The sequence below is a fragment of the Gopherus flavomarginatus genome, chromosome 16 (assembly GCF_025201925.1).
Source record: "Gopherus flavomarginatus isolate rGopFla2 chromosome 16, rGopFla2.mat.asm, whole genome shotgun sequence".
Taxonomy (NCBI): domain Eukaryota; kingdom Metazoa; phylum Chordata; order Testudines; family Testudinidae; genus Gopherus; species Gopherus flavomarginatus.
The window spans coordinates 23,644,630-23,660,764 of NC_066632.1; the positions used below are offsets into that span (position 1 = coordinate 23,644,630).

Sequence of the window (16,135 nt, forward strand, 5' to 3'; positions counted from 1 at the left end):
CTGGAACCAAGAATGAAACAGATGTTTTGTTAGAAAAGGAGTTTTGTTTGTATTTCCAAATCACCTGCATTTCTTCCCATCCCCTCCTCCCCATAGGAATCTATTTAACACCAGCCATATTATGAGAGACAAGACCAAGAAGCATACAGGAAGTGGAGTGACTGAGGTGGTCCCTGCCATTCGCTCATGATGCTGAAACTACTCCTCCTCGCTGTCTTTGTCCTCTGTGGTAAGTAGGGTGGGGGGGTTTTTTTGTTTGAGGCGATGATGTCTTGCATTCTGGTGCTAAGAAACTTATTGGTTACCATATATGCCATATGTTACCGTATGTTGCAGTAGCAACTAGAGGCCTCAACCAGCCTAGGTACCTAGACAATAAAAATCTCCACCCCAAAGAGGTAGCTGGAGAGGCACCTCCAGAATAGAGATTAGCAGGGGAGATCCACTGCAATCTAAGCTAGGACAGAAGTCTTCACTGAAATGTGGTTTGCTGTGGCTGGTTTTGCTGCACTGGGCAGTCATCTACATGAGGAAAAACCTCCATTGCCTTATAAGAGAGATGTCCATTTTGCCTCCAGAAATTAATCTCTTCCCTAGTCACCAGGGGCCTCACAGTTTTCAAAGTTGCTGTGCTCCTAGGGTGACCCGATTTTTCACACTTGCTGTCTGGATGGAGTTGGAGGGTAATAGGAGCCTATATAAGAGAGAGACCCAAAAATTGGGACTGTCCCTATAAAATCGGAACATCTGGTCACCCTAGCTGCTCCTCACATTTCCCATTGGGGTGCTTCAGACTTTCAAGAGGTCCACACACAATGTGTATGCAATTCTCCTGGAAAACTGGCCCCCACTGTGGGTGCTAAGTAAGGTTGAACATCTGCCCCCCCATCATTAAAGCTGGGATGCCTGGCACTCAGAGCGCTTTGTTTCACTTCTCAAACTCTATCTCGGAGGAGTTAGAGAACATTTCCTGGCTCCGCGAGAAAAGGAGTAAAAGCAAGTCTAGTCTCCTGTTCTATGGTGGAAACAGAGACGTGACAGGATTCGGGGTTCCTCCTGCAATACACAGAAGCTATTCCAGATGTTGTTCCTCCTTTACTCCTGAAGGACACTGCTTGGAAGAGTCGCTGGAAGACAATGGGCGCGTTGTTGGGGGTAGTAATGCACAGCGCGGTGCATGGCCATCACAGGTGGGTACAAAGTCAACTTCTAAGTCCCTTCTCCATCTAACTGTCCTCCCAGTAACAACCCAAGGAGGGTGTGCAGAGATGGAACAGCCTACATAATACCTGAGTGTGCAGATTAGCTGCTCGCAGGGGGAAATAGCAGCTGAATCACGGCTGAAAGCCAAAGGTTTATGGTTTTCCTACTCGGGGAAGCCATGTGGGATTTGCCTTTGCCAATTCTAAAGCCCAAGCTGTGTTGTACAATGTGCATGTCAACACCAAAGCTGCCTGTAAGAGAAGCATTTAGTATAACAAAGAGGAAAGATTGACTCAAACTGGAATTCCCAACCTGGAGAAATCCAGAGACTGACCTGAACTTCAAGGCTTGGACCCATCACTCACCTGAGCCTATCATGGGGTGAGAGAGGGGTGTGCGTGAGTCTGGGATGATGGGCATCTAAAGTGGGCATCTCTATTCTTTGCTGTTACTGCCTTGGCACAAGGCCACATTGCCAGTCCAGCTTTGTGAGAAATGCCTCCATGTGGACCCCAGCCCTGACCAGTCAGCCCTTAGCTTCTTGTCTGGTGGCTTTTTTTTGTTTTGTTTTTTGTTTTTCACTAGGTAATGTGTCCAGAGCCCCAGCCAGCTACTTCAGCCCCACTATCAGTAGGGCACGTTCTGCTTAGACCAAGTCCATAAACCGTGGCCCAATGCTTAAACCAGATAATGTGATGTGCCTGGTGCATACAGAAGCAAGACTGTTTCTTCATGCACCTGATGCACGTTCACTTTGCGGTGGTGAGAGGTGTTGCTTCCTTTGTGAGATATTTCCTCTTTAAAATGCAGCTCTCCTCTTCCACCATGAGAACATAAGAATGGCCATGCTGGGCCAGACCAATGGTCCATCTGACCAGGTATCCTGTCTTCTAACAATTGCCAATGCCAGATGCTTCAAGAAGAATGAACAGAACAGGGCAATTATTGAGTGATCCATCTCCTGTCATCCAGTCCCACCATCTGGCAGTGAGACTGAGGGAAACATGGAGCATGAGGTTGCATCCCTGACCATCTTGGCTAATATCCTCCACGACCTTATCTAATTCTTTTTTTTTTAATCCAGTTATAGTTTTGGCCTTCACAACATCCTCTGGCAATGAGTTCCACAGGTTGACCAGGCGTTGTGTGAAGAAGTGCTTCCTTTGGTTTGTTTTTAAGCCTGCCACCTATTCATTTCATTGGAAGTCCCCACGTTCTTGTGTTTATGTAAAGGGGTAAATAACACTTTCTCCACACCATTCATGATTTTATAGACCTCTATCATATCGCCCCTTAGTCATCTCTTGTCTAAGATGAACAGTCCAAAGTCTTTCTATTCTTTCCTCATGTGGAAGCTGTTCCATACCCCTAATCATTTTTGTTACCCTTCTCTGTACCTTTCCATTTCTAATACCTCTTTTTTTTGAGATGAGGCAACCAGAACTGCACATGATATTCAAGATGTGGATGTGTAGTGTGCATTTATATAGTGGCATTATGATATTTGCTGTCTTATTATCTCTTTTCCTTTCATCACCCAAAATCTAGATTTCCCTCCAGTATTACTCTGGTGGACAATGGCATCACACCTGCGGTGGGACGTTGGTGAGGCAGAACTGGGTGATGACTGCAGCTCACTGCGTGGACAGGTAATGGAGACCATGGTGGTTGGTTGGTTTATCTGCCCATTAAAGAGACTTTTTAATCAGATGAGGGGTAAGGGTCTAAAGCAGGAGTGGGAACTGGCAATCCACCGGGCAAGGAGGGGAGTTGCTATCTGAAGCCAAGGAGAAGATGCAGTGGGGTGCTTTTAGCAGAGGATGAGTGTTATGCTTATAAGAAGTACACAGGATCTTTTTCAGGGGAAAAGGCAATATGCCGCAATGATTGAAGATACAACAATTAGCATATGCAATCAGTCACACCCTACACACACACTGTCCCACCAGTTGATGTTATAGTTACCAGTCCAGTGTCTGGATCAATCTAGTGGCCAGCTAGGTTGATCACGGGGAGGTAGGAGCCAGGTTCTGTCAGTTGCGACACGATGTTCTGGGGAAGTCTTGGCAGAACGAACCCAAAGTTTCATGGCAAGGCACCCTGTTATATAGTGATTTTTCCTTCATTGGGACCAATGAGTTTTGAACTGTCATGCTGTAATCAATTGTTTGACAAGTGCTTGTTTTCTTAAAGGATGAAAAAGACAATTTATCTTGTTCTTTTATCAAGTCTTTCAAGGAGTTACCCCATGCTGTCTTGTCCCCATTGATGTGCCTCATCTTTAGAGTCGTCAATCTGCCCTCCTCTGACATTTCAATAGGAGTGTGTTGCAGCCTCCTTGTGTCTGACTCTGGTTCAGCGATGGCCTTCACACTTATCTCTTAACCCACACATTCCTCGTTCACACACAAAACAGACTTAATTTACACAGAACATTTTGAAGAGGAACATTCAGTTGCAATGCAAAAGAAAACAATCATGGCATTCTCTTACTTGTTTTAAAATGCTAAACCTACGACAAAATGGTGACCCTCAAAGATCTGTTACGGCCTTGAAATCAGTTCAGACCCAGAGAAATTCTGGCTGATGCATTTCTACTAATGGAGCATTTGGCTGTTCCTGTCTGCTATTTAAAGAGGGTGGCCGGCAGGATATGGTTAAACCATACATCATTACATGCTACATTATTATCTCATTATTCTGGACGTCTGTTGTATGCCTGCAGCTTTCTTGGCTGCCCCTCATGCATCCTCATGGGTGGACCTTGCTTGAGCACGTGTGACGGCCAACACGCCGGGGACTGAACCAGAGTCCTCCAGAACTGAAAGCATGAGCTGCTACAGCTTGAGCGAAAGACTCAAGGCTCTGTAGCTAGGGGCTGTGACAACTCCTATCCTCTGAGGATCAGCATGGGGGGAACCTGTTGCCATAGGTGGCTGGTGAAAATATTAGGAGGAGGGGGAGGAGCCCGCCCGCCCCACTCTCACCCCGCCACGGCTGCGCCTGTCCTGCAAGGCTGGGCCCAGCTCCCTGCTCTGACCCATTGGCTCTCAATGCTGGGGTGGGCTCTGAATTTGTGAGCATCACATGAGACGTGTCTTCGCAGGCAGGTGGTGCCCTCCCCTTTCCTGGCCCAGGCGCCGTTGGATGCAGGGTCTCAGGATTCCCCTTCCTTTGGGACTCCCTTTCTCCCCCATAATCACCTCAGGATCCCCTCTTTCCCATTCCTAAGGAGCACTGCTCAGGAGCCAGCAATCCCTGCTGGGACTGAGGAATCTAGCTCCACTTGCTGGGAATCATCTAGTGCATAGGCAGGACCCTCCCCCTGCGACACCCTGCCCTGGCGTGGCTGAACAGAGAGATTTGGGCAGGGGGGGTGGGGGGGTTAAGCCTCCTCTAACCCTAGCCAGTACCTGTAGCACGCACACAGTGTGTTACAGACGCAGTCTCCTGTGTGTAACTCTGCCCATTCCATGCAGCATCTGAAACTACCATCAATGCAATGTTGGTAGCTCTTAGCACATCAGATCCGAACATGACTTAAGTAGCTCATCCGCCTTCATGGTGGGGCCTCAGTGTGCCAAAACACACACCTCTTCTCTCATGCTCCTGCTGCAGGGCAGAATCCAGCCACCAAGTGTTTCTAGGGGATGCTAGCTAGAGCCGGCTGAAAACAGCTAATTATTTTCCCAAGAAATGTATATCGTTCTTTTATTTTCCCTCAGTATTTTGTCAGAATTTCTACATTTTTATAGAAAAAACAAAATCGTGTTTTTTAAAATTGCTTTTCCTAAAACCATTTTCAGTGAAAATTCTTGGGTTTTCACTGAGGAAACTGGAAAATTTAATGGAAAATAATTTTTCACTTCAAATTTTAGTTTTAGGCGCAAAAAAAAAAAAAGCTGCCTTTCATCCAAATGGATATTAGGAAACACTTTGACCCCTAAGGTTAGTGAAGCTTGAGTCCTGCCACTCAGGGCTGAAGCCTGTGGGGCTCAGGCTTCGGCCCCCCGCCCGAGCAAGTCAAATGCGAGCCCAGATGACCCCATGAAAACAGAGTTGTCTCCCACAGTTTGAGAACTGCTGGGCTAGATGACCTCTTAAACTTGACATTTCTGTGATTTTTATGAGATTACATTTCAATGGAAAAACTTCAGCCAGGTCCAAAGTTAGGCAGAAAAATGCCCATTGTGCAGCATATTTCGCTAATTGCCCATTACAGGGTTTCTTGAACTTTCCTCTGGAGCAGCTGGTCCTGGCCTCGCAGACAGGACTTTGTTACTTTTTATCTTGCATCTATTTAATAATTCAAGGCCCAGTCCTGAGGCCTGTACTCAATCTTCAATGAGTTCCTGGATCTGATCCAGTATGGCAATTCCTACTCAGGGGAAGGATGGACAAATGGTTAAGGCACTAGTCTGCAACTTGGGAGACCAGGGTTTGGTTCTCTGCTCTGCCACAGACTTCTTGTGTGACCTTAGGCAAGTCATTTAGCCTCTCCAGGTCTCAGTTCCTCATCTGTAAAATGGAGTCAGTAATACTTCCCTACCCCCAGAGATGTTGCAAGGATAAATACATCAAAGATTGTGAAGATCTGATGAGAGAGAGCTATAGATGGGTTAATTATTAACATTATGTTCAGCCCCCTTCCCCTCAGAAGTAGAGAGGAGGACTGGTTCACATTCCAGTGGCCTCACAATGCCGTCAGGACTTGGGGGTGAAGGGGGATCGATGCCAAGTTGGCACCTTACAACACATCACAAGTTGTTCCTCTTATTCATAGATCCTTGACTTTCCGGGTGGTCGTCGGTGAGTACAACCTGAATCAGAATGATGGCACGGAGCAGTATTTGAGCGTGGCGAGCAAGTTCATCCATTCTTCTTGGAACAGCAACAACGTCGCTGCTGGGTAAGGCGCCTCCTTTTTCACACCAGCCGCCTGCATGGCTCGGTTAAGGGATTTCACATCTAAGGTCACAAAGTCCAAGCTCCTTACATGCAGCTGAAGAAATCAGAATGCTCTGCACTTGGAGCACCCTTCCTCCTGAGATGCTCAGTGATGTACAGCCTGAGCTGGCAGGCACGCAGTATAGAGAGTATTCAAAAATCAGAAGCCAAATGGATATCTTGGAGCAGGTACCACTCCATAATGTTCTTTGCTGGTACAATAGATAGGTTCAGACCAGGGCCTAAGGAGGTAGAGTTGCACAGACAGAACAGTGTTTGCAGATGGGGAAAGCAGACTCCAGTTTGGCCAGTGTCTTCATACAACTCCAGTGGGTATCATGGTAGCACTTGGGCCTGCATATTGTTACCCAAGACGGTCTGTATGGAAAAAGTAAGGATCCTCCATCAGACTAGCTGCTGGGGAGCTGGGCTTCTGATGGTACTGAATGCTTCTGGGTTGGGCTGGCAGTGAGCACAGGTATTTTGCTATCTGATCAAGCATCTGCTTAATAATCCAAGGCCCAGTGCTGGGTCCTCATTCAGTCCTCTGGGCTGTCCTTCGGTGGGAATGTCCCTGAGGAAGAGACTCAGAAGTCAGCCCTTTCTGTGCATTCTTTGAGACATTAGGGCTCGGCTGTTCGAAAGAGCAAAGAGTTTGGTGCCCAGCTCCAACTGGCTTTTGATCAGGATCAGCAACGTGTCCATGGTGTAAATTTTGAGGTCTGTAGCAATTTTTGAAAAAATTGAATGACATAACCCCACCTGCCAGCATCCGTCATGAAGTACAGTAATTTTGTCAAGTGTTCACGCAACACGGTGGTCCCACCCCCTGCTTTCAATTGATTGGGGCTCCTTTCATAGAATCATGGAATATCAGGGTTGGAAGGGACCTCCAAGAGGTTATCTAGACTAACCTGCTAACAGATTTTTACCTCAGTTCCCTAAATGGCCCCCTCCAGGATTGAGCTCCATAACCCTGGCTTTATCAGACCAATGCTCAAACCACTGAGCTATCCCTCCCCTCCTTTGAAAGCCCCAGCCTAGGTTTTACCATCAGCAACAGTGAGGTCACTTAAATGCAGCCCATTTGCACCCATTTTTGAAAGGCCATTTGACGCGGTTTCCTTTGTTCCTCTGCAGCTACGACATCGCTCTGCTCCGCCTCTCCCAGAGTGCGTCTCTGAACAGCTATGTGAAGCTGGGCGCTCTGCCCAGTTCAGGCGAGATTCTGCCAAACAACAATCCTTGCTACATCACTGGCTGGGGCTTGACCAAGAGTAAGTGCCATAATTCAGTAACATTCCAGCCTAGTGATTGAGGGCACAGGCTTGCAGGTGGGTGGGGCTTGGATGTGACTAGCATCCCTGGTTTGCCCCCAAACTTCCTGAAAGTTTGAACAGACCCCGGACCATTCCGTGCCTCAGTTTCCACCTGTATAAAACAGTGGTGACCACTCAGAGCTGTTGCGACCCATGGCTTTGTTAATGGTTTGCAAAGTCCTTCCCACTGAATGTGCTATAGAATGTGCCAAAGTATCACTTGTTACACAAGACCTATGTGAAATTTTGGTCCTATTGGGAGTTTTGCCATTCTACGGGACCAGGATTCCACCCCGGTCTGTAGTTTGGTGCATAAGATCTAAACCCTTTTTGTTCTCCCTCCAGAGGGAGCTTGGCCTCACTTCATTCCTCCTCGATGGTTTTGCAAAACAACCTGATGTGCAGGACAATGCTGTTCCCGGCTGCAGCAGCTAAGTCAGGACATGCTATGGAGGAGTGTCAGAGCTGCAGTCAGCTGCCCTTTGGAGATCTGCTCACTCATTCAGATGAGCCCTGAGAACACTCTGGGGAAATGTGGGGTCATCCTGCATTCTCACTTTGCTGTGGTATCCAGGACCAGTGCAGCCTTTAGAAACTCCTGCTTTTCCAGAAAATGCACAAGACTAAAGCAAATTTAAGAACTGCAGGGCCTCATTCTGATCTTAACACTGGGTGTCAAACTCTTGAAGTTGCATGTAATTTACACTAATAAAAATGAGCTCAGAATCAGGCCCAGTAAATGACCTATAATTTGGGGATCCTGAGATGTGTCCATAACACCAGACTGACTCCAATCCCTTGCTTTAGAGCTTATTGAAAGCAAATTCCCAGCCAAGTTTTATGGCCATAACTCCATAACAGGGGAGGGATTTGCACAGCAAAGCTCATATATTGGATAAGAAGTCGGCCAACGAATAAGAAAATATAAAGAGATTCTAGATACCGAAGTTGGTTGCATTTGATCCTGCAGCCCAGAACTTCACCCCAGGTGTTCGGGGGGAAAACGGATCCTCGTCCTTGTAAACTAACCCCGGGTCTCTAATGTGTTTTGTGCAGCTAATGGGCAGCTGGCTCAAATCCTGCAGCAAGCATCACTTCCCGTCGTCTCTTACAGTACCTGCTCCAGTTCCGCTTACTGGGGCTCTACGGTCAAGAACACCATGGTGTGTGCCGGAGGTGATGGTACGCGCTCTGGGTGCCAGGTAACTGCCGTGTGATTGAACCAAGCAAGAGCATCCCAGGGTCTCAGCCGCTCCTGTCACCTCCTTGGAGGGAGGTGCTATATATAACGGTTACACTTGGGTATTGTTTCTAAATTGTGGTCGAGTGGCACTGGACTGGGAGTCAGGAGACCTGGGCTTTGTTCCTGGCTCTGCTACTTACCTGCTGTGTGATCTCGGGCCGGTCATTTTTCCTCTCTGCGTCACCCATTAGTCAATTTCTTGCCAAAGCACTTTCAGATGAATAGCCGTGTAGAAGGGTGCTTTGTCTCCTGGGAGGGAGGTGCTGTGTAGGGGTTAAGCTTGGGTATTGTATGTTACTTGGGTTGGTGGGTCGAAGCCGGTGATCATACTCCCTCAATGTTCACTTGGCTCTGTCCTCTTTCCAGGTGGTTAGGGCTGGAAAAAAATGATTATCCAAGTGACCCTCGGTTTTCCATTCTCTTCTCCCGTGCTGACTTCCAGCTCAGCATTCTGTCTTTGAAAGTCAGGCTGCCGTTGGGGCTTTGCCAGCTGCTGTGTTACTTTGCAGTAACCCCTTACAAGGCCTCGCGCAGCTGCCGTGCCGAATGAACTGTAGATGTGCCGGCTGCAGTGCTGCTAGTCTGACCAACAACGCTCCGGGAACTGAACTGGGGACTTCCAGAACTAAAAGCAGGAGGAGCTGCTGCAGCATACGCTGAAAAGCCAACGTGTGATAGCTGGGGATGTAACAGACTCGTATCCTCTGTGGATCGGGCACAGAGGGAGAGCCCGCACTCACCAGGGGGTTATATGAGTGCTGATAAGAAATGAATTCACCAGACATTCCCCTATATATTGTGGGAAGAGGAGTTGTCATAAGAACAGCCATACTGGGTCAAACCAAGGGTCCATCTTGCCTAGTATCCTGTCTTCTAATGGTAGCCAGTGCCAGATGCTTCAGAGGGAATGAAAAGAACAGGCAATTGAGTGATCCATTCCTTGTCATCCACTCGCAGCTTCTGGCAGTCAAAGGCTAGGGACACCCAGAGCAATGGGGTTGCATCCCTGACCATTTTGGCTAATAGTCATTAATGTATCTATTCTCCATGAACTTAACTAATTCTTTTATGAACCCTGTTATAGTTTTGGCCTTCCCAGCATCGCCTGGTAATGAGCTCCACAGGTCAGGATGCCTGTATTCTAATACTGGCCATTCTGTCCCGTTGCCTCACTCAGAGATAGTCCTACTTCATTGGGGAAGGGGAGATGTGGAGCCTTGAAGGCACTTTGAGGTTGTCTGTTGGAAAGTACTAAGAAGGGCAAAGCATTGCTGTTTGTTGCAATATGTGCCAAGTTTTGTTGCCCTTTGGCTTTGCTCTGCAGGGCGATTCTGGGGGCCCTCTGAACTGCCTGGTGAATGGCGGGTACTATGTCCATGGAGTGACCAGTTTTGTTTCCTCCTTGGGCTGTAACGTCTACCGGAAGCCCACGGTGTTCACCCGGGTGTCTGCCTACATTTCCTGGATCAATAACGTAAGTTGGCTTTGCACAGAAGGGAAACTGCAATGAGGAAACACCCCACTGCATACAAAGACGTCTTGCTTGCAATTGTTTTGTTCTAATTATGTCAGCTGTTCTGAGCCAGCTGCAGGACATGTCTCTTAAATGCGGCCTCTGCAGTTATGCCGAAAAGTGTGGCTAGAAACCATCTCACACATAGTGGCTGCAGCATGGGAGAGGGTGGATAGATGACATTAACCATGTGTTTTTTCCCAAACCAATCTCTTCTACGAGGCCGAACCAGCCAAAAGCTACTTCTCCTAAGGGCATTGCTTCAGGGGATCTGTCAGATTGATTGCTATTCAGCATTCTTCCACTTGAGATTCAGTTTGCAGTATTATTATCCCTACTGAATTGCTGTAATTTATGTTCAGGTGTTTCCATCTGGGTGTTGGTTACCAGATCTGATCATTACCTGGCATGAGACTATAATCTCACTTAGATGCGAAGGGATCCTAACCATGTCTTCTGTCAACTCTCTCCCATGTGATGTTCTCCCCTGCTAGCCTTGATGGAAAACAGCAGTGAAAGGAGAAAGTTAAGAAGCGGTGGTCTAGACATATTTACACGGGAAGATCATATCTGAGGCTGAAGGATTCTTTAATCTAGCAGACAAAGGCATGACAAAATCCAGTGGCTGGAATATGAAGCTAGACAAATTTTAACAGAGGGGGGAACTCGCCATTAGAACAGCTTATCAAGGGAAGTAGTGAATTCTTCATTGCATGAAGCGTTCTAAATCCAAAATTGAATGTCTTTTTGTGTAGAAGAGATGCTGTTTCAACTGCAGTTTGAACTAGGACGCAAGGATCACTGAATGAGGTTCTTTCTGGCCTGGGTTAAGCGGGCGGGTCCAATAAGAATGTGGTTCTCAACCTATTTACCATTGTGGGCCGCATCCAAAACTACCTGTATGGCCCTGAGGATGTCACTTGGACTGCAGCACTGTGCTGAGAACCTCTGATATGAGATGATCACAGTGGTCCCTTCTGGCTTTAAAAATCTATGAATCTGAGGTCGTGCAATGCCGGAGTAATACACTTCATTTTGATTCATAGATTCCAAGGCCAGAAAGGACCATTGTGTTCATCTAGTCTGCCCTCCTGGATAACACAAGCCATAGAACCTCCCCAGAATAATTCCTAGGGCAGATCGATTAGAAAAACATCCCATCTTGGTTTTAAAATGGTCAGTGATGGAGAATCCACCAGGACCCTGGATAAATTGTTCCAATAGCTAATTACCCTCCCTGTCATAAATTTGCACCTTATTTCTAGTCTGAATTTGTCTAGTTTCAACTTCCAGCCATGGGATCAACTTCCAACCGTTGGAGTTGGGAATTTCGCTTCTCTGAACCAGGTCTGATTTCTGTAGTATAGTTATGGAATTAAACAGATGATAGTTAAAATATTATATAATACCAAAAAAGACCATATATAATAGGGGAAGCTAAGCAGGAAGCATTTGGAAGGGAGAAAAGAACTTGGGTGAGATGAAGGCACATTTTTAACGGTGGGGGGTGTGTGATAAATCATTGGACTAAATTGCCATGAGAAGGGGTGGATGCTCCATCTCTTGATGTCTTCAGATCAAGACTTGATGCCTTTCTGGTAAATGTGCTTTAGCCAAATGCAAGTCGAGCTCAGTGCCAGGGTAACAGTGAAATTCTAAAGCCTGTGTTATACAGGAGGTCAGACTAAATGAACTCATGGTCTTTCTGGCCTTGAGGTCTATCAGAAGAGATGGAAAGTTGCAGAGGCAGTGAGATTAATGGCAGCTGTTCCAGCCAATCTGTGCCAGTTCCCAGTTCTGCACATAAATATTTATATGCTGTAACCTTTTATCAGGAACTGAAGTTTTAGAGTTGGCAACCTGGAGCCTTCCCAGCTTAGAGATTTAATACATCAACTTCATTCATGCTTCCATGCCTTTGATGCCACTCTGTTGAAAGCTCTTGAGAAACAGTCAGGTGTGGTTGATTATTTTTTTCCTCCGTTCAGATAATTAACTCCAACTGAACAGGCTGAGAGGATGGAACCAACGTCAAAGAAGAACCTCTTTCCCTAATCGGAATACACTCTCACGCTGTCCATCTTCATCTTCTCTATTATCCCATTTGATCTGCAGGGTTATACCTGTAACTCTGATGCCAATAAATGATGCCAATAAAACTGTTAAAATTACTCTCTTCTCTGTTCAGTAGTGAAAAAAACACATACAAAATCCTTTTCTTCTCCAGTCTAAGCAGATCTGAGATGCCAGAATCAGGACCCAAGGATCTTTTATACAATTTCATGTCTTTTGACAAGTTGGAATTCCTCAGGGAACAAATATAATTAGGATGACTTTGAGGGATGTCCATTACTGGTACTTAGCTATACAAATTACCATAAGGCCATTTGCTTGTTCCTCCACCATTCACAGTACATTTCAAAGAGAGATGACTACTGAGATGTCCCATGCTTACAATTCATTTACATGATAGGATGTTCTTTTGACCTCTGAATGATCAGAATACAGCATAGACAGGGCCTGTTGATTACATTGTCCACCCTACTCAGACATATATAAATACACAAAAACACAAACATTATCTCCCCACCCATCTTCTGTGGGTTACTTATTTTGCAGAATGTTTAACCCTTTCTAGCCAAGCGTCATACCCCCAATGTGAGACTGGTGTGGAAGGGTGAAATTAGAGGTCTTGAATACACCTTAAGGACCTTTCAACCTTGATATAAGCTGTGTTTACATTAACAACAAGCAGTCCGGTGGCACCTTAAAGACTAACAGATTTATTTGGGCATAAGCTTTCGTGGGTAAAAAACCCACTTCTTCAGATGCATAGAGTGAAAGTTACAAATGCAGGGCTACCCCCTGATACTTTGAAAGGGCACTTACTCTGACATTCAACTATGAAGGCTGTGAGGTGTACTTCAGTTTCCCTTTGTGCACAGCAGTTGAAGCTTGTAGTGGTTTTTCTGCTGTGTACAGTTTCAAGATTAGGTACAGGCACTAACTGAGAAACATCAGTATCACCAGGCCTTTTAACATAGTGCGTGTTGTCATGTAATGAAACAATATAACCATGCAGGCTTTTACACCATAATGAGTTCTTATGTATCATCCGCAACATGTTCAAGGGTTTTCCCAAAAAACCCTGCACGTTGTACATTTTTGCAAGTTCTTGGTATCAGCAACAAGTTGGTTACAATCCTTAGCAATAAATTCAGTTTTATCACAAGTGTGCATTTACAATTTTTTGTCACGCCAAGCCTTTGGTTTAGACAAATCATTCTTTAGGTCAGCTTGTTCACTATTCCTTTTGAATCTTTGTAGCTTTTTCTTGACCTCAGGGTCTTCCTTAACGTAGGAAGTGGTTAAAATTGAAAGCTTTGGGGTTCTGATATTTTAGGATTAACCTCTGGCTTTTATTGGCAAGGTTTGATCCTTCCTTTCCTCCCTGTCCAGTAGGGTCAAAATCTGAACTTTTTTGCTGAACAGAATCCATTGGCCGGCTGGGTGTGTCCTTTTTGCTAACAGGTACAGGCAAGTCTGTTTTCCCCAAGTCAGTCAGGTAATTTGCATCAACACAGACGCTAGCTTGTTTACTAGTTTTCAGATCCTCAAGCATTACCAATTCCAAGGCTGGACTCTGCCTTAAAGAGATTGCATCCATTTTCACTAGCATGTTAGACTCAAGGTTCTTTTGTCCTTCCCTAACCAACCTCTGCTTCTACATGGAATCAGATGTCAAGTCCACTAAGCGACTACAAGTCATACCCAAAATATCAAGAGATGAGTTTTCCTGCTCTCCCCTGCATCCTTGTAACCAGTAACCCAATCTTTCCTCAGTACCTGAGTCACAGACTGCTTCCTTAAAGAATCAACATGGAGACATTCGTGTTCTGACAATATTGTCTCCCCAACAAGCTGGTTAAGCTTATAGGGCTGTTAAATTCTCTAACCATTTTTATTTCATTTGAAACCCTTTTCAAAGCTATCCATACTGGGTCATTCTAAAGCAAAGTCAGTGCACCTATACAAGCCCTCTGAGGTCCAGAGAGGCCCGGGCCACTTCCGGCTTTTGAGACCCCCCTAGCCATAATGAAAATAAAAAATGACGACACATGAAAACAAAGCAAGGCACCAAAAAATGAGTGAGACATCATTTGAATTTTGTTATTTAACAAATGCTTTTCTAGCCTTTTTCTGTGCAAATGCACTAATTATTGAGGAAAAATCTAGCTCTCATAGAATCCTAGACTATCAGGGTTGGAAGGGACCTCAGGAGGTCATCTAGTCGAACCCTCTGCTCAAAGCAGGACCAATCTCCAGACAGATTTTTTGCCTCAGATCCCTAAATGGCCCCCTCAGGGATTGAACTCACAACCCGGGGCTTAGCAGGCCAATGCTCAAAACCACTATCCCCCCTGTGTGCAATGTCACAGTGGATATTAAGCACAGCGAGCCCATTCAAACGCTCTTGTCCCATAGTTGAACGGTGATAGTTCTTTACCTGCTTCAACACGTTAAAGGTGCGTTCACCTGAAGCCACTGAGGCAGACAAACTGGCAAAAATACGTAATGCAATTGTGATATTAGGAAATACCCCAGAGAGTCCAAGTTTGAGAGTTCTTGAAGCAATTCCTTTGGCTTGCAATGCAATGTAAAGTTCGTGGAATATATTTGTTTGAGGAAGACGACCTCGTCACTGAGATCTTTTGAGATTTCTTTGTTCTACTGTTGCTGAAATTGTTCAGCTGCAGAAAACAGATCTTAATTACTCAGTCTGTTGCATTGCCAAAGAAACCCCAAAAGGGTACAAATTAGTTGGTGACTCAAATTGACATGTAAGACCTGATTGAATAGAGTCAATGATGACAAGGAAGACATTGATCCTATAATGCTGCTCAGCATCAGATCCAGTAGGTAAGTTGCGATTGGTGGAAAACTCAGATGAAATGCCAATATTCTGTGCTACTAATTTGGACTCAGTCAGGATCGCCACCTGTTGTTCATGAATATGTTGAATGTTGTTAAGACTTTCAGTGTTATCCTTCTCAACATCAGGTGTAGCATTGCCTGCTTCAGTTACCAGATTAGTTTGGTGGATCATTGTAAGTAGCTTCATCCACAAAGAAGACATCAGAATGCATTCAGATTTGGACATGTGCTTCTGAATAGACTGAAGTTCAGTTCAAGCCTCTGCAGTGAGATTGCGAGATTCACGCTCATTTAAAGTCTTTCTCACTGAATTCAAATGCTGCACAACAGGCTGAACACCATCCCTCCGTGCAGACCATCTAGTATTGGACATCCCGAGGAGTGAAACAGGAAGATCTTGCTTCAGAATTTCCCACCTTTCTGAACTGCTATTGAAGAGATTGTACATTTGCTGAACAGTTCCAAAGTAAGTAATTGCCTCAGTGCATGATTCAGCACAGTCAACACCTACAAGGTTTAGTGTGTGGTTTTCACAGCTGGAGAAAATACAGTTTGAATTATGCTCAGGCAGAACTGTTTGTACACCTTTGTATTTCCCAGCCAGATTAGATCCACTATCATAGGCTTGACCAATGTAGACTTGAAAATCTAACAATAACCTTCTAGAATTGCTAGTACCCGAGCAGCAATTTCTTTTCTATTTTTTTCCTCGTGAGATTTATTTTGTTTGATAATTTTTCTTCAGTTGAAAATTTTGAGCTGTCTACAATCTTAACATATCAAATAACCATAGTAGTCTGTTCCTTGTGAGAACAATCTGGAGTGACATCAGCAATGATTGAAAAATACTTGGCATTGCGAATCTCAAGAATTGTTTCAGAGTAGCAACCGTGTTAGTCTGTATCCACAAAAAGAACAGGAGTACTCGTGGCACCGACTAACAAATTTATGTGAGCATAAGTTTTCGTGGGCTAA

General features: G+C 45.3%; 1 protein-coding gene across 1 annotated transcript; it reads left to right on the forward strand.

Moving 5' to 3' along the window:
• The first annotated feature begins 902 nt into the window (after positions 1–902).
• On the forward strand, positions 903–10,222 carry CELA1 (chymotrypsin like elastase 1). The gene is made up of 6 exons (XM_050925466.1): positions 903–1,190; positions 2,752–2,852; positions 5,987–6,112; positions 7,291–7,427; positions 8,526–8,671; positions 10,037–10,222. Exons 1-6 carry the CDS (start codon positions 903–905, stop codon positions 10,220–10,222), a joined length of 984 nt encoding a protein of 327 aa, XP_050781423.1.
• The last annotated feature ends 5,913 nt before the right edge of the window (positions 10,223–16,135 follow it).